The following is a 23,667-nucleotide window of genomic DNA, read 5'->3' on the forward strand; positions in this document are numbered from 1 at the left end:
GGACAGAGCAGACAGGAAAGTCTGCGTGCCACACCTTCCACAGGTACACGCGTGACAGGCGCTCGCCCCGAACACCACAGCACGGCCAGCTGCGAACCGCGTCTCTTCCTGGGAGGGTCACCTGTCTACTTCTCATCTTTTCCCAAGTCCCTTAACGCCGGTTTTCAGTCAACGTTTAGTTAGGCACGTTGCTAGGCGGCAATTCGCCCTAAGAGTAACTCCATGATCAAAGTCAGCACTGCAAGCGCAGTGCTGAGGTCACAGTGTGTTAGGGGCCACGCGGGCGGGATCCAGCCAGTCAGGGCATCGGCGCCTTCAGGAGGAGACGACAGCCGCGCTCACCCTTGCAAGCGGCCAGGGTGCCCAGAGCCCACAGTCAGACACAAGGGAGCCAGAGCAAGAGGGGCAGACCCTGTCCCAGAAACAGAGGGCAGTGTGGCATAAAGGTCGGGAAGACAGGTGACACGGGTGGGAAGGCAGTGCCTGGACTGAATCCTGAGACACTCGGGAGATGTGGTCAGGTGGGCAAGGAGAAGACACGGAAAGACTGGTCACTCCAGACCCCCAGGCCATCCTGCTGAGGCTGACATACCCCCAGGCCATGAGACAGCCACGGGGTTGAGGAAGGCCGACGGCCGAGAACTCGGCCATGGGTAGAGCTTTGGAGCTTGGGACTGTGGGTTAAGGAGAGGGGAGGCTGCCAAGAATCCTCACACCTTTTGGCCAGGGGACAGAGTGCTATTCACTGCGACAGAGGTTTCAGGGGTAGGGGCGGGAGGGGGCAGCTCTGCCACTGGAGCACAAATGTGCCGCAGCTGGTCTTGGGGTGCAGAACACCTGTTCTAGCTGGGACCGCGGACACTGAGGAATTTTACAAGAGGTCACACAGGAGCAGGGAGAGGGCCACAAGGGAGCTGCTGGGGGCCCTGACCAGAGTGCAGCACAGTAGGGGCAGCCAGAGGAGAAGAGAGCCACAGACAGGGACACAGGCACGGGAAAACGGCAAAGCCCAAGAGCCCTCCAGGCACCGGCCCCAGAACACCCAGACCCAGGAAGGAGTCTCAGCTAGGTCGCATACACCTCTGATAGGTGCGCACCCTCCCCTCTGCCTGCAGCCTTCCCAGGCGCTCTCCCTGCTGACACAGGACTCCCAGCACAGATCACAGCAGCGACAGCTGTCTGTCCTACGCAACGGGCTTTAGGGCAAAGGGAACGTAAAGTCAAGGTTTCTCACCAGTAAATTCTGCACGAGCTCTTTCACATTAGCTGCTGTCTCTGTAGACTGCTTGCCAGAAGAAGCCAGTTTTATTAACGTAGATAGAAAATTTTTACATTTCTTCACGTTTTCCATGGTTTCCTGGATTAAAGTAAAAAGATATAAGTGAAAAGTCTTAAAAGGCAGATTTTCATCACAGCCTTTGGTTAGTAAAATACCCATGTGTGTAAAAGATACATGTATTCATTCTCTAAACTTCTTTCAAGAAACGCACCACCTCTCGGCCTGCACACGGGTGTACAGGGCCATGTGCTGCACGGCCTGTGGCTGATGTGGCTGGGCCATCCCCCAGGGCCACGCTCTGAGGGATGGCCCAGCCACATCAGCCACAGGCCACCGAAGTCTGCACCTCCCTCAGCCCCACAAGGCCGAATCCAAGAACGTGGCTAAGCAAATTATCAGAACCAGGAAGAGAGATGCTGCGAAGATGCCCACCGCAAGGACAAGCTGATGCCCATTTAAAGGGACACAGAGGGAACCACGGATGAGGTGGCCACTAAAGAGACGTAAAGTTCGCCACAAAGAAACACTGCAAAGTCTGTCTTAAAGTGGGGCCCGTTGTTTACAGCTGTCCGTCAGTACAGGTAAACATGCCAGTGTCAGCTCAAACAGCTGTTTCACGGACTGAACGCAACAGCCACCAGTGACTTCTTCGAAGGTGGCTGTTTGGGCTTTTGCTATTTGTAGACTTCTGCGTTCTGAGGCCCCCAGGACCCACCTCACGCCGCAGAGCAGCCGAGCCCCCGCGCTCACGTGGGCCCCAGACTGTTGAGACCCTTCGTGAATCAGGCAGCCAGTGCTCTGGGACGGCAGCCAGCCTGAGGCCTCAAGGCTGCACTCTGCAACCCGTGCGACGCGTCCGACCATCTCTGAAGGCACAGACAGGAGCAGCTCTTACCGTGGCAGCTGAGGAGGTGGCAGTCGCCCCGGGAACTGCGCGCTGAGGAGTCGCTGTCTGAACCGCCGTCGCCGTCCCGAGTGAAGCCGTCTGGGCAGCACCACCCAGAACGAGCTGAGGCTACGAGAATCCAAAACACAAGGTAAGTGCATCTCACGCCACCGCCCGGCAAGGGGAGACCAGCCTCACGCCCAGTAAGAGAAAATAAGCCTCCCTGCGGCCGCCAGGACACCCAGGCAGCCAAGGGCCCCGACCACCTGCCAGCCACTGGACGCGGGAGTGCCCTGCACCCCGACAACGGCAGCCCCGAGCGCCTGAGGAAGCAGGATTTGCGCCTGCATCGAAAGCGGACGTTCACGAAGCCGGGTGCTGCAGAGACCCTGGTCCTCAAATGCCGCGGAAAAAGTCACATGCTGACCAGGGTAAACAATCCTAACAGGCAACCCAGATCCCCACCTCTCAGAAATCAAAACGGCAAACAGAGAAAACTCCATCATCCCAGGGCAGAGGCTGGCGAGAGGGCACTCAGGGTGCCACAGCCGCAGCCTCCCACAGGGGAGGGTCCCCAGCTCCCTGCCATCGCCCAAACCCACCTTTCTTTACTCCCCAAAAGCGAGTCTCAACAAAGGGAGTTTTCAGAGCAGATTTGAGCAATGGAGGATGGGTCTTAGTGTCAGTCAAACTGTCAGAAGGGAGGGGCTGCTTTGCTAAACAAATGAACAGCCAGACGCCAAAAGGGAGTTCAGACAACTCACTGGCCCATAGTCAAATTCCTAACATTTCCATTCTACGTGAATAATCAAAATGCAAATATTTACTGACATTTTAAACTAGTACTTTTCTATTTTATAAATCTAACCATCAACATTTTCTCTCTCCAACTTTTTTTAAACACTCCTTTGCAACTTCTGAAAGCAGGGGGCAGTGTAAGCCCTGAGAACAGCTCCGGAGCGGCGAGCGCAGCTCCCTCCCAGCAGCAGAGAAGCCGCTCTGAACCTGCCCCGCTTCCAGCAGGGTGCAGAGGGGCTGTGAGGAGGCAGCGGGCAGAGGGGCTGTTTGTCAGTCTGTGTATCCTTTCCCTTGTAACAATAGCATTGATTTTTTTTTCTTTTAACTGAAAAACGTCAAATAAAAACCTCCAGTGAAGGCATCATAAAAGGACAAGAGCTGCTGCTTCCAGACGCCAGGTGCACCCGGGACCCATCTCACTTTCAAGAGTTTTCTCTCCCATCGAAACTGACTACTCACACTTACTTCTGCTCCTAGGAACACACATCTCACTCAGATGATATCAGATTGTGTCTGCCACTAAGTTTAATGCAAAAACTTAACCATAAGCTGCACTACCATCTCAGAAAAGTCACCGTAACCAAAAATCCAGGCGCCAATCAGAGCACAGGCTGAGCAAGCTCCTTCCGGGAAACCGCCGAGGGTGGGGCCTGCACCAAAGGCCAGCACGTGTCTCCCGGGCACCGAACCACTCTTCCACCCACTTTCAGCCACGGCACCCGCAGCCGGCCAGGACATGACTCAGTGAGGGTGGAAGAGGCAGGGGGCTGGGTCTGCCCCCAGAGTCCACACCCCCTGGGCCTCAGCCTCCGTTTCACCACTGAGAAATGGGAGCAGGGCCTGCCGCACTGAGGCAAGGACTCTGGATCCGTGCACAGCACGTCCAGCCCCAGCGCCTGGCTCACGGCGGGTGCTTCACTGGCAGTGACCTACGCCACAAAGGCCTATGCGTCCACGGACGCTCGCAGGCACCAGGAGCAAAGAAAACCCCCCGAGAGCCACTGTTCTCCCAGCTGCTTTCCCGACTGCCCAGAGAAGGCTGCTGCGCTCAGCGGTGCCTCTGACCAGCCAGCCCATTCCCCTCCACACGCTTCCGCCGCGCTCTCCAGAACAGCCTGGCCCACACACAAACCCTCCCGGGCTCTGCAGGCCAAAGGGGGCATCAGCACCACCAGGAGAGGGGCCAGCACCTGCTCTAGAGCATGCTCCCCTTCGTAGATGAAAACGCCGTTCTAGAAAACCAGCCGCCACCAGAGTGGATGCAGAACCCTTCTAGAACGACGCTCTCACTACAAACAAGGGATGTCAGTGGCCGGGTGGCGGCGTGGCGTGGCAGGCACTGTGCAGGCGGCATGGCCGGAAGGGAGTCCCAGAAACTCCGTCACCTCAGCGTACGCGCCGCACTGCAGCTCAGAAAAGCAAGGGCATCTACTTCCCAGGGTGTCGTGAACACGACAGTCACGGTGCCCGCAACAGTGAGAACGATGTCTCGGCCACATCCGCCTCAGCGACAGCTGCCGTCCTCACGGTCACACGCAAGACCACACGTGCAGACACGCACACTGTCCTCACCGCAGGCTGCTCCTGCTTCAGACATGCCTTACGATCAAGCATTAATAAGGAGAGAGTTTTAATACTTCCAGCATGGTGGAAAGCTTCAACAGTGCTGCTGGTGTTAAATTCTGTGTGACCGAAAAAAAGGAATCCTGACTTATCCCATGTTGGCGGTCAGAGAAAAAGCACTTCCTTCATGGAGCACCTTCCTCCCCAAATTTGACTTAGTATCCAGCAAAAAAAAAAAAAAAAAAAAACTCCTAAGGCCTGATCTTTGCATCAAAGAAACCGCACTTGGTAGCCGCTCAGCCTCAGTGGATCCGCCGCCCACTCCTCTCACCTGGACGCCGGGCGAGCGCTGTAGGGTTGCGCTGGGCTGCACCGTGGTCTGGGCCTGAGACACTTGCTTAATTATGGTAGTTGGGGTCACCTGCCGAGCAATGATAGGTGTCCCAGGTGCCTGAAAAATAAGTAAGAGTCACCAAAAACAAGCACGAGTGAAAGGAATTCGCCCAGCACAATACACAAAATGATTCCTTCCATACAGAAGTGGTACATCCCAGTGGGTCCACAGGCTCGTCCATGACACGAAATGAAGCCACTACCATTCTAAAGTCTCACCAAAGAAACAGTGTAAGATGCGTATTTTCCTACACTACAATAAACACACCATTAGGCTTCTTAACAAAGTCTGCAAAAGGTCATCTCTGAAGAACGCAGGTATCTAGAAATCAGTCCTTGCACTGCCGTCTTACGATCTTATTAACAATCATTAAAAAGGAGGCAAAGGCAGACGGCCCGTCAGTGCCGCAGAGGGGAAGAGAGGTGGCCACCGGGAACAGTGGAACGCCACAATCCTGAGCCCACGAAGTTGGTGGGAGGGAGGCTGACACGGACAGAGCGGACGGCAGAGCACAACGCGATGCCCGCAGTGCAAGTGAAGCCACGAATGTCTTCTGCTGCGTCCCACTCAGCAGACAGGCGCTGCAGACTTGAGGACACCGTTCTGTGCCACTTCAGACGGGGGTGGTCTCCGGCAGCCTCCTGCATGTCCGTCCGCGTCCCTATCTATGGGACAGAGGCACGACTCCAGAGGGTACGCAGGTCACGTGGGTGGCAGGAGGAGAATGTTGGTCAAGTCATTCTAGTCTTCACAAACCTGCCAGGCCGTTCAGAGCAGCAGGGTCACAGCGCCAGGGAACATGGCAGGAGATGGAGCAGGAACACACAGCGTGCAGGCACGTGCAGGTGACAGCCATGGGGCCAGACACAGACACACGCTGGGAGAGGCGAGTCCCGGGCACTCTGCCCTCCACGTCAGAATCCATGCTCCCTCCCACAGCTCGGGAGTAGGGAGCTTCGGCCCTGAAGGCTCGCAGTTGTGTGTGCGGCCCTCATGCGCCCCTGACAACAGCAACCACCCCCACGTGCACGCAGCCGCTCCAGGACTCTTGGCGCCGTTAAGTGCCTCCACGCGGCGCTGGCGGCAGTCCGGCCAGTGGAGTTCTAGCACAGTCTTTTGCAGATCAGGGGACAGGCACAGGAAGGTGAAGCCACAGGGAGAGAAGGGAAGGGACCGGGGCGGCCAACCGTGGACTGCTCACTTTGACCACACTCGGCCAGCCCTGCAGTGGACTACAGGAGCCGGTGTCTCCGAGCTGGACACAGCCCTGCCACCAAGAGGAGGACAGGAGGACGACGCCGTCAGGGGCCATCCCGGACAGGAACGGACGCCCCCCACGCTTCCCAGTCCTCGCTCCCACCCACGGCTGTGCCTGGGCCTTGCAGGCTTCCCCAGCATGCGTGGGGAGAGGGGTTGGGCAGGGAAGGGGTTCGCGCTCCAGGGCACACGCGCACTCACCTGTACGGTGGAGATCTGGACAGGAGGGGCACTTGTGGGGGTGGCAGGGCGGGGCGCCATGGTGGTCTGAGGCTGGGCATGGGCCTGTGCCTGCATCTGGGCCAGGGCCTGCTGAGGGATCATTAACAACTGCCCATTCTCACTTCGGACGAGAACCATTCCTGCAGACAAAGGAAACCCGGCATCAGGGACATACCCACCCAGAGCCGCGAGGTGTCCCTGGCCCTACCCAGCAGAAGCCGGCGGCTGTAAGAAAGTAACACAGGAAGTCAAGTCTTAAAACACACAAATCCCCCAAATTCAAAACATGCTTGTGAATCAACAAGTTATACAGACAAAGAAACTGTCAAGGTTGTTAGAAGGCCATTAAACCAATGGCACCTGAGCCTTCGTTTTATAAATGAGCCAGCGAGCAAGACAATGTAGTGATGGCTTCCACCGGCCACACCAGAGGCCCTCACACCCCGAACCAGCCACACAGCCCACAGACATGCCAGTCTCCTTGCCCCCACCTCCTGCCCATGCCATGGTCACGTCTGCTGGGCTGGGCCTAGAGGGCACAACCCTGTCTACGGCCCACACTCCAGGAGTCTCCTAGCCTGCTGTGTTGTGACACCCAAACCCAACAGAGAGAAGGTGGGCCACAAGGCTCCTTCCCGGAACCTTCCTCTCAGGAGGCGGGGCAGTGCCGTCCCCACACTGCCCTGACACCCACAACACAGGCACAGGGATGCGACACACCCCAGGAACCATTCGCCCTTCGTGGTCCTCGAGCGAAATACAGGACAGCAAATCCTACCAGTTAGGTTTGGCACTCATTTTAGCTTCAAAAAACAGCAACCAGTTATATCATAAATTCCACTAGAAACAGTAACACAACTGTCCAACTTTTAAATTTAACTTCCCATGACAGAGGTGGGGATGCAGCCGCCGAAGCAGGGCTATAAACATCACGCTCTTTCCCAAGTGAAGCCTCCGCAGATGGCCCAGCACCACACAGCCCGGCTGAGAAACGAAACACACGCGCAACGAGGCACTGCCAGCGGCGTGCCCATCCACCCATCGCACACCGGCCAAGCCTCAGGACTCGGGGAGCGGCCACTGCGTTTCACAGCCTCTCCTTCCTCCCTTTATGGAGAAGGGAAAATGATAGCCTCAAAACAGCTGAAGTAAGGCCTGAAAACCTCCTCTTGGTCATCATGACAAATGAGCGCAGGGCGTCTTCCTCCTGGGCTCAGAAGCTGGGGCACTCTCAGAAGGCTTAGGAGTCTGTGAAGCTGTTGGGCTCTGGCTCTTCTGAAACTCAGCATGGTATGAAGAATAATGGCAATGCCTCTCCCTGGGATAACACTGAAAATTCTTGATCCAAAAACCACATTTATGTCCATTAAGAAAGCGTTCCCCCAAAATATCCCTTTCAAAATAAACCATGCTGAAATCAAACAAACAAAATCAAACATCCAGCTGCAGCAAATAACCTGCTGGACTCTCCAAGCACAGAGCTCACAAACAAAGTAACAGCAAAGGGCTCCAAGGCTCCCTCTCCAAGTCTGTGCCCACAGCGCCGAGAACAGCCTTCGAGTCAGGAGGACACTCATCAGCCACGTGGCCACCAGAGCTGCTGTGAGCCACGAGGGAGAGTTCCACTCTCACCCAAGCACTCACAGGCCTGGGACCCCAAAACAAGACACGTGGTAAACACCCCCATGTCTGTCATGGGTATTATGGAGTGTCAACCTGATGGGATTGAAGGAAGCAAAGTACTTCTCCTGGGTGTGTCTGTGAGGGTGTTGCCATAGGAGAGTCACATCTGAGTCAGTGGGCTGGGAGAGGTGGACCCGCCGTCAATCTGGGTGGGCACCATCTCATTAGCTGCCAGCGTGGCCAGGATAAAAGCAGGCAGAGGAACGTGGAAGGACTGGACCGGCTGAGTCTTCCGGCCTCCATCTCTCTCCCGAGCTGGATGCTTCCTGCCCTGGAACATCAGATTCCAAGTTCTTTGGCTTTGAGAACTCTTGGCCTTACACCAGGGGTTTGCCAGGCGCTCTCGGGCCTTTGGCCACAGACTGAAGGCTGCACTGTCGGCTTCCCTGCTGCTGAGATCTGGGGACTTGGACTGGCTTCCTGGCTCCTCAGCTCGCACACCGCCTATTGTGGGACTTCACCTTGTGATCACGGAAGTCAGTTCTATAAACTCCAAACTCCCCTTCGTGCATTCATCTCTCCTTTCGTTCTGTTCCTTTAGAGAACCCTGACTCATACAATGTCCTCAAATCCAACACTTCATTCACTGCATTCAGACACCTGCTCCTCCTCCTCAAGAATTCTGAGAAGCCAGGGTGGGCGTGGTGGCACACAACCAGAATCCAGCACTTTAGGCGGCCAAGGTCGAGGGATCGCTTGAGGCCAGGAGTTCGAGACCAGACTGGGCAATGTAGTGAGCCCCTATCTCTACAAAAAGTATTTTTTTTTTTTTTTGAGATGGCGCCTCACTCTGTCACCCAGGCTGGAGTGCAATGATGCAATCTTGGTTCACTGCAACCTCCGCCTCCTGGGTTCAAGTGATCCTCCTGCCTCAGCCTCCCAAGTAGCTGGATTACAGGCACACGCCACCACACCTGGCTAAATTTTTGTACTTTTCTTAGTAGAGATGGGGTTTCACCATGTTCCCCAGCTGGTCCTGAACTCCTGAGCTCAGGCAATCCACCCACCTTGGCCTCCCAAAGTGCTAGGATTACAGGCATGAGCCACTGCACCTGGGCCAAAAAAATATTTTTTTAAAAATTAGCCAGGCATGGTGGCACAACTATAGTTCCGGCTACTCAGGAAGCTAGGGCGGGAGGGTCATCTGAGCCTAGGAGTTGGAAGCTGCAGTGAGCTATGACTGCATCACTGCACTCCAGCCTAGGCCACAGGGTGAGACCCCCATCTCCTAAACAAACAAACAAAAAAAAAAAACTCCCACAGAAGTGACCACGTGACTTCAGGCAGGTGTAATGTAGCCTCTAAAGGCATTGAAAATACCTGTGAACCAAGCATGGGTGGTCACAGCTCCTAAGCAGAACTGAAGTTCGCTTCCAACAAGCAGCACGTAGGAGGCGCTGAGTCCGGGGACTCTTTCTTGTCCGCCTCCCTGGTTAATGACTGTGCCAAAAAGCAAAGTCAGACACTCTGTGATGGTCTGAGGACAGTCAGAACACCAACGGCTGCCATGTTTCCAAGATGGTCTCACAGTTCTGGGTCCTATGAGCGCTGCTTACGACCACTCCTTCAGGCAGACAAATAACCCGGAGGCATCTATCCACACCACAGTAACGGAGCCTAACTCCGTCCAGACAGAATTAACTGAAGAGTAATCGACAGTGGCTATGGCAGCACCTGACCCACAAAAAGCAGTCGCCCCTCATGCCTCTGCTCCCCTCTCCGTCGCTGCAGTGGGGTGCATGTGGCAGATGTGGCCCGCCCTGCCACATCGTGAGGTCCCTCATCGATGGGACCTCAAGGCTGCGGAGGCTCCTGCCCGAGAGCTCCCCGGAGAGAGCTGCAGGGACACTGGCCTCATCCCCACCCATCCCTCGAGAGAGGAGCCAAGGCTGACAGGGAGGAAGGCTCTCGGAGACAGAAGCACAGCCGGCCCTCGGTAAGGGAGGAAGACATCAAACCTGCAACAAGAAACACAACACCTGTCCCAAAGACCTCAGAGTCCTCATCCTGCTAAAACGGGCAATTCCAGGTGGTGACGGGATGGAGTACAGCTCCAGAGGTCATTAACAGTTAAGGTCAAGAAGCTGAGGCCTGGGACTCTGCCTCCAGACCGGGCCACAGTGGTCGCCGGCTCTCCCGCCCCGCACCTCCCCAGCTCACAGCCCCTCTCTGCCCGACTACATCTCCCTGGAGACTCCTTCGTGGCCTGGCCAAAAGCCCGCGGCAGCCGACGTGCACACACGACCACCACAATGCATCCGTGTCCAGCTGACAGAAGGACACTGGGGCTTCCTTTTCCAACTCTCCTAATATCTTCCTTAGCATAGGAGGAAGCGTCCTTCACAGAAAATTGGAGAAACGTGGAAAAGCACAAGAACAACGGAAGCCTCCTGAAGCCCCTCCCTGGCGTGCACACCTTGGAGCTCGTGCACTCGGAAGCCGTAAGGACCTCGGGACCTTTGGGGAAGATTTAAGCTATGTTCTGTTTTTCCTTACGGTGAAAATATAGATTTTGAAACTAAAACAGTGTGAAGCTCTCTCCGCTATCCCAGCACATCAAGGCCACACTGCTTGAAGTGCGCAGTGCTGAGTCAGCAGTGCCGCCAGCCGCCTCCCTGGGGAAGGCGCAGCCTGCGCCCCTCCGGAGCCTGGCCAGCGGTGACCAGGGCCTCCCTCAGAGTCTTCCAGGGACCCACATCGCCCCCTCAGCGTGCCACCGCCAATTCCCACAGCGTGAGTGAGTCCCACCCTCCCTAAGGAGAAGCACCAGGGTTCTTACCCGTGACAGCTCTCCTGATTCCTTTCATCAGTAACACTTTCACTGTACTTGAAGCCAAAACGCAGAGCACAGCACGTGAAGCGGCACCATGGCCACACAGGCACCTGCAACCTGGGAACCCCCATCTGTGGGGAAACGCTTCTGCCAGGTGCCGCAGGCCGCCCCACACTCTCAGCATACTTTGATCAGTTGACTGCTTCGGTGTCTGGGTTGACACCCCAGACCTGGGCCTGCAGCTGTGGGCTCCGCCCTGGCCTCCTGAGGCCCGGCCCTGGCTGCCTCTTGGACCGGCACCACCCACACCGGCTTGGCTCTGTCTGTCGCTCTCCTGTGCAGCCCAGGTCAGGACACATCCCTCCCCACAGGGGTCCACGTTCACCTCTGCCAAAACCCAGGGCTGTCACTATCCTGGGTACCCAAGTCACTTGGGAACATGGCTCCAACCCCGCCTAGGGGGACAGGCTCCGTGTGGATTCTCACAGGGGCGTTTCCTCTCTCCCGACTCACAGGGCAGGCTTCCTGGACCTCTTTCCCCTCTGCTGGTGGGAGCTCTTCCTGGTCCTGAGGGGCTCTTAGCATCAGCTCTCCTGAGGCTACGGGGCTCTCTCCGGCAGAAGCATCGAGGTACAGAGCCAAGCAACGAGCAGCCGCCCAGTCCCGCCTCAGCTGCTATCCAGCTCCACATCTGAGCCCTGCTGCTTTTCCTTATTTTCTAGACTCTTCATTTTAAAGAACACTTATCCAACTTCCCAAGCCCTTCTGGGTGTCTGGTAACGGGAAGGTCCGTTCTCACCGTCAAGTGTTACAACTCAGTACCAGCCCCTCCACTGGATGGGCAAACAGCCAGCGACCACCAGCCACCTGAGGAAGGCCCAACATCAACCCAGACACCCAAGCAGTCAACTGATCAAAGTAAGTGAGAAACCCTCTTCAAAATCACAAAGATTGTCCAATACAACAGTCAAATTAAAAACTCCTGAAATGACCAGATGATAGCGCTGAGGCATTCCCCCTGAATACAGTACAGAGAAAGAAAGAAAAAACTTGCAAGAACAGATGAGAAAACGCAAAGGCGCATTCCAGAAAACCCAACAGGTGATCAACAGAAATTCTAGGAGGAGAAGAGAAAGGAGGGCAGTTGCTGGAGCCAGCGTGGACGTGAGGAGGCAGGCGCACCCCGGCCTCACTGCAGAAGCCAGACCCCTGGGAAAGAGGCGCTCCCTGAGTTTCCAGGGGAAAATCAGAGATCCCACCCACGGCACAGGGAAGCAGAGCTCGGCAGCCCTGAGCACACCACAGAAATGGGAAGAGATGACAGGCGCCTTTGAAAGCCCTCGGGAAATTACCTTCCACCTGGAACTCGATGCCAGGCCAACCCACCCACCAAGGCTCAGAAATAAAGGCATTTCAGACACACTAGGTCTCAAAAAATGTATATTCTGTAAGAAGGGAGAAGTCGCTTCAACAAAGGAGTAAGTGAAGAAAGCACAAGACGGGATCCAGGAAACACGGGGCTGAACCCAAGAGAAACAAGGAGACTCTCAAAGACAAAGTGGAACGCAGGAACAGCCGTGGCCAGCAGCGGGGTCCAGAGGGCCAGGGCGCGGGAGCTGGCTGCGGGGCAGTCAGCAGCAGGGAACCCGCAGCCCTTTCAGCCGTGGAGACACAGCCGCCTGGACAGGAAGCAGGAGCAGCACAGCGCTTGGCTCAAGTCAAACAGATGTTCACAGCCAAGGGCCGTGCGCAGCGAACGCGAGTCCGCCAGGGCTTCCTGGGCTGCACGGGGCCTCTGCGGACCGCGGCCGGGCGGCCGGACTCCCTAGCTGACGCTTCCCTCGGCAACCTCGGGAGGCGGCTGTACAGGCAGGGCCACGTGAATACACTTTTCAAAGTGGTTCCCTCTGAGCGGCAGTTAAAAGGGGGTGGGGTGGGCCAGCAGAGTTTGTTTCTCACTGAAAGCTCTGCTCTTCAAAACAGGCATATGATTCAAGTTTTACACTTTTTTTTTGAAACCGAGTCTCGCTTAAAATTTTACTCTTTTTAAATATTTTTTTAAAAAAAAAAGGAAAAAGAAAAAAAAGACAGCCGGTGCCTCAGACGGCGATGGGGAGGCACTGTGAGCAGCAGCTGCTCCGTGAGTGAGCGCGCCCTTGGGTAGCTGGGCGGGCCCAAAGCCCGGGAGGACACAAGGAAACTCAGGCACACGGCGGCCAGGCCAGCGGAGGACGGTGGCGGCGGAGCGGGCCCTCCTGGCCCCCAAGGTCTTGACGGGGCAAGAACACCCCAAGATGGGCCCCTGGGGACACGAATGCAAGAAAATCCCTCCTTCTCTCCCCAGCTGTATTTATAACGGTATCACAAAAGCGTCTGCACCATGGAGACGTATGCAATCAGGAGGTGGGTGGGCCTGCTCCAGCTTCTATCCGGGAGAACGCAGAGAACGGCTGTGCTGTCAGGCAGCTGCCCTCGCCCTCACTTCTCACCCAAGCGTGGAGAGGCGGGAAGAGTCAGGGCCGGCCGCAGAATAGAGGCAGACCCACTGGAAAGCCCAGAAAACACAAACAGAGCCACCAGCAGGCAGTCTCATCGCAGCAGAGAGGAGCATGGTCCTCAAGGAAGAAGCTACCAAAGAGATGATCTAAAGTGGTGGTTCCCTGCAGTGAAAAGGGGTGGCCTGAAGCCTAAGGCTTCACAGCTCCATTTCCCTCCATAACAAGGACACTCGAACCCACTGCATGCTGCCAGCTGGGACCAGTGGCAGGCAAGACACACATAGTTACAGCCCAGATGTGGAAAGGGCTCTCCAGAATCCAGTGCACTCTCCGAACGGAGGCTGGCTTTCTCTCTAAGCGGGTGCCCGTGCTGTGACAGATGCACGGCCGCATCTGCCTTCTAACCTGTTCTGGATAAAGCAAGCGCTCTCTCTCCCACCTCAAGGGGGTCGGCAGGCGTAAGGCCCAGAGCAAGGACAGCACAGTCACACGTGCTGCTCGGTGCAGGCGCCAACGCCACCGCTCCCTGAATATTCCGCTGAAGATGAAGCTTCTGACGCAGCTCCTGGGCCAGCACTTGCAGCCTCCCGCACATCACGGATACTACTGTAAAATCATGAACTTTGATTCATCCTCCCCTAAAACTACAAAACACTGATTAAAACAAAAACGTGAACAAATGAAGGGATGTGCTCTGTGTTCATGGGTGAGGAAATTCAAGATGGTTAAGATGTCAACTCTTCCCAAACCGCAGAAGCAATGCATCCAAAGTCCCAGCAGCCTCCTGTGTAGAAACTGACAAGGTGATTCTAAAATTCATACAGAAATGCAAAGGTCTTAGAGTAACCAACATAACTGTAAAAAAGAAGAGTCACTCTGGCCGCGGTGGCTCACACCTGTAATCCCAGCACTTTGGGAGGCCGAGGGGGGCGGATCACTTGAGTCCAGGAGTTCTGGACCAGCCTGGTGAAACCTCGTCTCTACTAAAAATACAAAAAAGTAGTTGGGAATGGTGGCGCACCCCTGTAATGGAGGCTGAGGCAGGAGAAACGCTTGCACCAGGGAGGCAGAGGTTGCAGTGAGCTGAAAGCACACCCCTGCATTCCAGCCTGGGTGACAGGGTGAGACTCCCTCTCAAGCAAAACAAATAAGAAAAACAGGAGTGACACGAGCTGATCTCAAGATGCATTAGAAAGCTCAGCACTTTGGGAAGCTGAGGCAGGCAGATTGCTTGAGCTCAGGAGTCCAAGACCAGCCTGGCCAACATGGCGAAACCCTGTCTCTACTAAAAATACAAAAATTAGCTGGGCGTGGTGGCGCACATCTAATGGTGTAATCCCAGCTACTCGGGAGGCTGAAGCAGGAAAATCACTTGAACCCAGGAGGCAAAGGTTGCAGTGAGCTGAAATCACACCACTGCACTCCATCCTGGACGACAGAGCAAGACTCCATCTTAAAAACAAAAGAAGAGGCCGGGCGCGGTGGCTCAAGCCTGTAATCCCAGCACTTTGGGAGGCCGAAGCGGGTGGATCACAAGGTCAAGAGATCGAGACCATCCTGGTCAACATGGTGAAACCCCGTCTCTACTAAAAATACAAAAAATTAGCTGGGCATGGTGGCGCGTGCCTGTAATCCCAGCTACTCAGGAGGCTGAGGCAGGAGAATTGCCTGAACCCAGGAGGCGGAGGTTGCGGTGAGCCGAGATCGCACCATTGCACTCCAGCCTGGGTAACAAGAGCGAAACTCCGTCTCAAAAAAAAAAAAAAAAAAAAAAAAAGAAGAAAGCTCCATTAATCTCCGGGCCAGGCTCACACCTGTAATCCCTGGGAAGCCAAGGCAGGGGAAGCACCCTGGGAAGCCAAGGCAGGCAGATCGCCTAAGGTCAGGAGTTCGAGACCAGCCTGGGAAACATGGTGAAAGTCCCATCTCTAGTAAAAATACAAAAATCGGCTGGGTGTGGCCGCCCTGTGTTCCCAGCTACTCCGACGGCTGACGTGGGAGGATTGCTTGAGCCCGGGACACAGAGGCTACAATGAGCTAAGATAGCTCCACTGCACTCCAACCTGGGTGACACAGTAAGATCCCTGTCCAAAAAAAGCTCCAGTAACCAGGACAGCACGGTGTTGGTGCTAAGTTAAACAGATCAACACAGCCGTGCAGAGTCCACCATGGCCCACACAGACAGACAAAGGCAATTCAGCGGCGAGGACAGGCTTCTCACACACTGGAGCAACCGGGCAGACACAGGAAAAGCCCTGGGCCCACACCCCAGCGTGTGTACCAACATCAACTCAAAATGGATCAAGACCTCAATGTAAAACCTGAAACACTAAAACTTCCAGAAGAAAAAAACAGAAGAACATCTCTTTGACCTGGGATTAGGCAAAGAAATCTTAGATACAACATCAGAAGCACAATGCATAAAAGAACAAACGGATAAACTGGACTTCATCAAAATGGTAATCTTCGGCTTTTCAGTAGACACCGACAGAAAACGAGAAGACAAGCCACAGAATGAAGAGAATCTTTAGAAAGTGTCCATCTAATAAAGGGCTCGGATCCAGAATATATGCAGAATCCTCAAAATTCATTAAGAAAATAGCCCAGGCTGGACGCAGTGGCTAACGTCTGTAATCCCAGCACGTTGAGGCTGACGCAGGCAGATCACCTGAGGTCAGGAGTTTGAGACCAGCCCAGCCAACATGGTGAAACCCTATCTCTACTAAAAATACAAAAAAACAGCTGGGCATAGTGCTGCCCACCTGTAGTCCCAGCTTTTGGGGAGGGAAGGGGAGGGGAGGGGAGGGGAGGGGAAGGGAGGGGAGGGGAGGGGAGGGGAGGGGAGGGGAGGGGAGGGGAGGGGAGGGGAGGGGAGGGGAGGGGGAAGAGAGGGAGGGGGAGGAGAGGGAGGGGGAGGAGAGGGAGGGGGAGGAGAGGGAGGGGGAGAGGAGGAGAGGAGAGGGAAGGGAGGGAAAAGAGAAACGAAAATCTTAAGTGGGCTACTAAATAGACCCTTCACCAAAGAAGGCAGATGGATGCAAAAGGGGCACACAGAGAGGCCGACATCATTAGTCGTTAGGGAGACGCAAATTAAATCCCTAACGTGACACCACTACACACTCACAAGAATGGCTAAAAATAAAAAGACCAGGTGCCATCCAAGATGTGGAGCGGCCGGAGCGCCTGCATGCCGCTGGTGGGAACTGCTGTGAGAACAGCTGTGCAGCTGTTTAGAAAGTTAAACGTACTCTGCACGTAGGACCTGCCATCCCACCTGAGGAGTTTACACAAGAGAAAAGCAAGTATGTGGCCTTTCAAAGGCTTGTGCACGGGTCATTCCAAGTAGTTGGATTTCAATAGCCATCAACTGGAAACAACTCCAAAGTATACCAAAGGATGAAAGTATAAACGATTTCTGGCCTATCTGTAATGGAAAAGCACTCAAATAAAAAGGGGAAAACTAATGACACACACAACACGGATGACTCTCAAATCATCACACGGCGTTGACGCCAGAAAAGAGAAAAAGTTCACGCCGTGCGATCCAGCTTGGCTCTGCGCCCCATCAAAGCTCATCTCCAACTGTAATCCCCACGCGTGGAGGGAGGGAAGCCACTGGAGCGTGGGGCGGCTTCCCCCATACTGTTCTCGTGACAGCGACTGGGTTCTTACAGTGGCCGGCAGCTTCATCAGCGGCGGCCTCCTCTGCCCTCCTGTCTCTCCCGCCGCCTTGTGAAGAATGACCTTGCTTCCCCTTCCCCTTCCGCCATGACTGTACGTTTCCTGAGGCCTCCCCAGCCATGTGGAACTGCGAGTCAATTAAACCTCTTTCTAAGTCACCCAGGCTCGGGCACTTCTTCATAGCAACGTGAGAACAGACTCATCCACTGTCTGATTGCATTCATACGAAATTCTAGAACATGCAGGGTCTCCTGCAGTGACAGAAAGCAGAGGGGGCAAGGGGTGTGGGAGGGAATGGAAGGAAGGGCTAGGGAAAGGCAGAGGCTGTGCCGGGTTGGCAGGGTTCACCATTCTGACCCTGGGGTGACGGCTTCATGTGCACACACAGCTTGTCAAAACTCACAGAACGGTCACTTTCAATGTGCTCAGTTTATTGCTGTCAATCACACCCCAACAAAGCTCTTAAAACACACGCACATCTCCCTTAGAGAGCAAGCAAGAACCGCCCCCCCCCCCATCCACAAACAATGAAAAGCAGTTTTCATTCTCTTCTTCCCACCATCCTTTCCGAGTAAAAATCACTACGGGTTCACAGCTAGTGCACAGCCTTCTTCCGGCAGCCCTGCCTCTGAGGAACACTAGGCGCTGCCCAAGAGTCGCACTAACAACTCCATTCACCACCACACACCAAAACTGGCCCCGTTCCGTGAGTTTCCCTCCACCTGACCCCATGCACAGCGCAGGGACGTGAGTGTGCTGTAATGGCACCATCAAGCAATCACAACCTCCACGCCGCCTTTTTAACAGAGTATCTTACCGAGGAGCTCAGAGGATCAAACAGCTGCAGGGGTCCTCAGCTCCCAGCCTCTGAATGAAATTGCGTGTTCAAGTCTGCGAAAAGTAACCCCGAGCTAGCACCTTTCGTGGAAAAGGGATATCCCAAAATGCTGCAGAAGAAACGGTGGTCAGGCCTAAGGAGCAAACCAAAAAGCATCGGCCCTGTGGGAGCTGCCCTGGCCCCCATTTCCACAAAGCCGCGTGCACCCTCTGCGCCCTCTGGAAAGCCAGGCTCCACAGAAAGACGAACCCAAGAGGCCACACCCGGCATGGGAAAGAACAGGCTCTCCTGAAGGATCAGCGGCTCTGCTCTGCAGGTAGAAGGGCCTGGATGGGGTCTCCACCAACCCACCCACAGCCTGTTGTCGCCCTGGACTCTGATTCCAGGATTTCTCCTTATTCCTTAGGTGGTCTGCACGGCAGTCAGCCAACTCAGCATTCCCTCATCATTTGGCCAAATTTCACAAATATGCAGTGGCTCACCTTGGAGCAAAGTGAGAACACTAACCCGTGGCCACTTCTACTCATGATGTGTTTCACTCGTTAAATTCTCTGTGACTCAACAGGAATGCTTACCCTCTGCCTGCGTACAGAAGAACTACATGCAAATCAACACAAAAGAAATGGCAACAACACACCAAACTCCAAGTATAAAGGTTCACCCTGAAGTTTAAAAGACTGTCTTTCACCTCAAAAGGCAGGGGCACCACGAAGCACATGGTACGGATGGCCAGATGCAGCTCTCCGGGTCCAGTGCGGAAACATGGAGTGGAATGAAGTTTGCAACCCTGAGGGCCCAGCAGCACCGTCAAAGGAGCGACGTGCACACCCCGAACAGGCGCCCCGACTGACGGGGCCTGCAGGAAAACCCTCACCCCGCCTTCAGCATCGGCGGCCTACGCAAACCCTCCTCCTTGCACTCACCTCCCAAAGCACAGCCAAGCTTGGGAGAGACGCTTTTCATGGCCACAGGCCCTGCTCTCACTCGCACTGTCCTGGGCTCTGCTCGCCTCTCCGGCCACTTTCCTCTGTGGCCCACCCCACGCCCGGGCCCAGGCCTGGGCACTTCTCCCTCTGCTTTCTGCGTGGAGAGCTTCTCTGCAGCCATCACCTCCCATCTAAACCCCAAACCTCATCACCTACTCGCTTCCTCACCACAGCCAGTTGGAGGGCCCCACTTCCCTGTCACAGCAACTACCACCACCCCCTGGGCTGCTCATGCCAAAGCCCAAGACTTCCATAGCATCTTCTAACCCACACCCCAGTGCCACCAGGGTCCACCCATCCCAGCTCCCAACTGGCCTTTAAGCCTGTTTGTTCCTCCATCTTCAACATTGCCACCCTAGTCCACGCCGTCACAACTCTCACCTAAGCGAAGACGGCATGCCCAGGCCTCCTTGTGGGAAAGCAGCAATCCTTCCGGAATCTCTGGTGCCTTCCCACAGGCCTCAGGAGGGGAAGAGTGCAAGCCCCCTGGGGCGGCCCTCACCTCTCTCTCTGCAGTCTCACCTCACAGCGACCCTGGACACAGCCAGACGCCCCTGCCCACCACCAGCCTGGAACCTTCTTCCTTCTTCCCTCCCACGCATCGCCCTCCAGAGCTGGGCCTTCCAAGACCTCCCGGCGAGCACACCTCTCCACATCTCCCGCTGGGCATTATCGCAGCTGCTTATGAATTTTGTGACTGTTGAGTGAGTTAGTCGCTCTCAGAAGTCTGTCTCTCCTCTCAGTGCAAGCTCCTGGGCTCAGGGGCTAAATCTCTACATTCACACAAATGAACAGATTGGAGAAAAGCTTAGTGACGGGGTGCCGCACCCACCCCAGGCCCATCCTCCTCCCACCGTGTACTCCAATTCCTTATGTGTCTCTGTTTCTCCTGCGACCACAAAACCTTACTACCGGAACTATGTCAGATTTATCCCTCTATATTCAGAACGGGTTAAAATAAAACTTGGCAAATAATTAATTTTCTGTATTGGCTTCCTAAAGAAATTGTTACCTTATAAACATGTAAATCACATACTCCCTCAACAGGTGTTCATGAAACACTATCACCAAGCCCCAGGCACACGGCGGAGGGCACAGTGGTCACGGACTGCATCACTCTACACGCATGGGGCAAAGAAACAATGACTGAGAAGTCGCCTCCCGCCTGCCCTCGCCCCCTCCGTTCCCCAATGGCTGGGTTGCTCCCCGCTAGCCTCGGCTGCCAAGGTCAGGATGTCAGCCACTCCTAGATACATCCCTGTCTGGGGCGCAACCAGCTGGCCGGAGTAGGAACTGTGTCACTCTGAATTGCTTTCCAGGTTGTAAAAGCAGCTGAGTGGGTTTCTAAGCCATCTGACTGCTCACGGCCACCCCTCCATGGTGCAGGGTCTCACATGCACTCTGCTCCTGCAGCTGAGCCTCCCTAAAGCACTGGGCAGAGGCCTGGACACCCAGGAGCCACACCTGCTCTGGGATGCTGGAGGTGCTAAGGGGGAGCCGCTCAGAGTGACCAACAGGGACAGACCCACCCCACAAAGGGGTTCTGGTCTTTTTTCCTGCCAGGACTTCTGCAAACCCAAACATATCCCCCAAAAATGTTAGCTCCTCAAATTCTCTTTAAGTATAAATTAACTTTAAATGGCTTAGACATTTTGGTAAGAATACTTTAGGAAATTACAGTTGATCTTTGAACAACATGGGTCAAACTTCCAGGGTCCACTTATGTGCAGATTTTTTTCAACCAAGAAAGGATTGAAGACATAGCATTGACAGAATACGAAACCTGCATACGCAGGGCTGACGTGTTCCACACCTGGGCTCCACCAGGAACTTGCATGTGCATGCAGGGCCCTGGAACCACCCTGAGAACATTGCAGGGCGACTGCATCTGGCACGGTCACTTCAGAAAAGTCTTAACACATGGACACATCCCCATGAACAGGTACAGCGCACGTGCGTGTCTGTCAAGCCACATGCGGGGAGCAGAGCCCTGCTGCAAACTTCAACCCAAACTGCCTCTGAAAAGCCTGTGAGCAGCCTTCAGTGAGGTGGGCAACCACCTGACATCCAACACAGATCTCCTTCCCCACGGCAAGCTCATATTCAAGAGTTCCATAAAGCACTCTGCCCAAGCCTCCGACAACACTCAACAAAGGCACAGGCTTGCATCCCATAAATACCAACCCTGTCTCAGCTACAGGTTAAAACTGCTTTGCTTAAAACTTAGGATCTAGGGAAGTACACAGGTGTTTGTTGTACTCATTTACTCTTTTAAGTTTGAAATTTTGCAAGATAAAACTCAACGGCAGGGACTGCTTTGCTATCTAGACACCCAACTTTGGGTGACATGATCTCTCCGCTTGGGAGGATGGGCAAGGGGAGTGACAAGGTAGACAGGGGGACTCCTGGTAAACTCTGAAGCAAAAGCCCCTCACCGGGAGCCCTGCTAGCTCTGCAGCTCCAGGGCCCAACACACACACACACACACACACACACGCCATTCACCCCCTTGTACTTGGGGCTGCTGTGGGGTGGGGGGGTTGAGGAAAGCCTTGCTCTTGGCCTCCAGGAGCTGACAGTCTGGTAAAGAATGGGAACGTAGGCTGGGTACGGAGGCTCATGCCTGTAATTCCAGCACTTTGGGAGGCCAAGGCGGGCAGATCACAAGGTCAGGAGATAGAGACCAGCCTGACCAACATGGTGAAACCCCATCCCCATTAAAAATACAAAAATTAGCTGGGTGTGGTGGTGCATGCTTGTAATCCCAGCTACTCAGGAGGCTGAGGCAGGAACTTGAACCCGGGAGTTGGAGGTGGTAGTGAGCCAAGATCATGCCACTATACTCCAGCCTGATGACAGAGCAAGACTCTGTCTCAACATTTAGGAAAAAAAAAAAAAAAAAAAAAGAATGGGAGTACAGGCACAGCTGACCAACGGTCGTCAGGGGCAGCCTTAGGGCCAGGCACGAGGGAAGAACAGTGTGCCGCAGGGGCATGGTCACAGCAAAGCTGCCCAGGTGCGTGTTAGGAGCTGGCCAGGTGGAGGAAAGACACACAATGCCAGCGCAGCAAGGCCAGGTGAGCAGGGCACGCGGACAGAGCCCCGAGAGGGGTGTGGCGACATGTGCACAAAGAGAGGAGGCCTCTCCAGGGAGCTGAGTCACAGGCAGGGACACCAACAAGACCGCCAGGAAACCAGACACCTGCACCTCCACGGTGACCAGTCAACGCAGGCAACGAATCTGAGTTTCTGGTGTCCTGGATGGGACGACGCAGCAGCATCAGCAGCATCACAGACGTCACCAGCTGGAGTCAGACATCACAGCCTTTCCATGCAAAAGTCTAATACTCATTTAGATTCACTTTCATATGTAGACAGACACGCAATTTAAAACAGCTCTGAAACATTACAATGATTTTCCAGTCAATCAGTAAGTTAATAAAGTTTACCGGGCCCAGCAGTGCCCATTTCTACTTTTACTTTTCTTTTTTATTTCTGTGAGATGGAGTCTCGCTCTGTCACCCAGGATGGAGTGTAGTGGTTTGATCTTGGCTCACTGCAACCTCCGCCTCCCAGGTTCAAGCGATTCTCCCGCTTCAGCCTCCCAAGTAGCTGAGAGTACAGGCACATGCCACCATACTCAGCTAATTTCTGTTATTTTTAGTAGAGACGGGGTTTCACCATATTAGCCAGGATGGTCTCCATCTCCTGACCTTGTGATCCACCCACCTTGGCCTCCCAAAGTGCTGGGATTACAGGCGTGAGCCACCGCGCCTGGCCCAGTTCTGCTTTTTCTTAGCTGCCACCCCCACTATGGCCTGTCATGCCTCGAGGCACATTTTAGCCTAGTCCTGAAGCCAGAGCACGCACTGGCAGGATGGGCTGGAGCGTATGGGGAGGGGTCTTGCTTGCCCTGCTCTATACACCTCAGTGCAGGCTGCAATTTTCCAATACTCATGTTTAGAATCATTATTTTTTGAAAACAAATTTCACAGAAAAACTTCCCTAAGTTGCCAAAAGTGCTTAATTGTCTTACCTACTTTTTAAACTGGCCCCAAAAAATGCATCAGGTGACCATAAAAGCAACACAAAGGGCCACGCGGCGCAGATGCGGAACCTCACGGACACACACGCGGCGCAGATGCGGAACCTCACGGACACACACGCGGCGCAGATGCGGAACCTCACGGACACACACGCGGCGCAGATGCGGAACCTCACGGACACACACGCGGCGCAGATGCGGAACCTCACGGACACACACGCGGCGCAGATGCGGAACCTCACGGACACACACGCGGCGCAGATGCGGAACCTCACGGACACACACGCGGCGCAGATGCGGAACCTCACGGACACACACGCGGCGCAGATGCGGAACCTCACGGACACACACGCGGCGCAGATGCGGAACCTCACGGACACACACGCGGCGCAGATGCGGAACCTCACGGACACACACGCGGCGCAGATGCGGAACCTCACGGACACACACGCGGCGCAGATGCGGAACCTCACGGACACACACGCGGCGCAGATGCGGAACCTCACGGACACACACGCGGTGCAGATGCGGAACCTCACGGACACACACGCGGCGCAGATGCGGAACCTCACGGACACACACGCGGTGCAGATGCGGAACCTCACGGACACACACGCGGCGCAGATGCAGAACCTCACGGACACACACGTGGCGCAGATGCGGAACCTCACGGACACACACGCGGCAGGCCTGACTCAGGCGCTTCCGCACCCCACCACCTCCACACTTCTCAGAGCTCAATCCACTTGCCCAAGTGCACCTCA

The 23,667-nt window shown here is 55.0% G+C and overlaps 1 protein-coding gene across 1 annotated transcript in view; it reads right to left on the reverse strand.

The window, feature by feature from the left end:
- TAF4 (TATA-box binding protein associated factor 4) overlaps nt 1–23,667 on the reverse strand; it is an 80,241-nt gene that overhangs the window by 24,758 nt on the left and 31,816 nt on the right. Inside the window, exons 2-5 of the mRNA XM_003932716.3 lie at nt 6,379–6,539; nt 4,858–4,977; nt 2,175–2,294; nt 1,235–1,357 (exon numbers count right to left, since the gene is read on the reverse strand). Coding sequence (XP_003932765.2) covers nt 1,235–1,357; nt 2,175–2,294; nt 4,858–4,977; nt 6,379–6,539 — 524 coding nt within the window. The remainder of the gene's footprint in view (nt 1–1,234; nt 1,358–2,174; nt 2,295–4,857; nt 4,978–6,378; nt 6,540–23,667) is intronic.

The sequence above is a fragment of the Saimiri boliviensis genome, chromosome 9 (assembly GCF_048565385.1).
Source record: "Saimiri boliviensis isolate mSaiBol1 chromosome 9, mSaiBol1.pri, whole genome shotgun sequence".
Classification (NCBI taxonomy): domain Eukaryota; kingdom Metazoa; phylum Chordata; class Mammalia; order Primates; family Cebidae; genus Saimiri; species Saimiri boliviensis.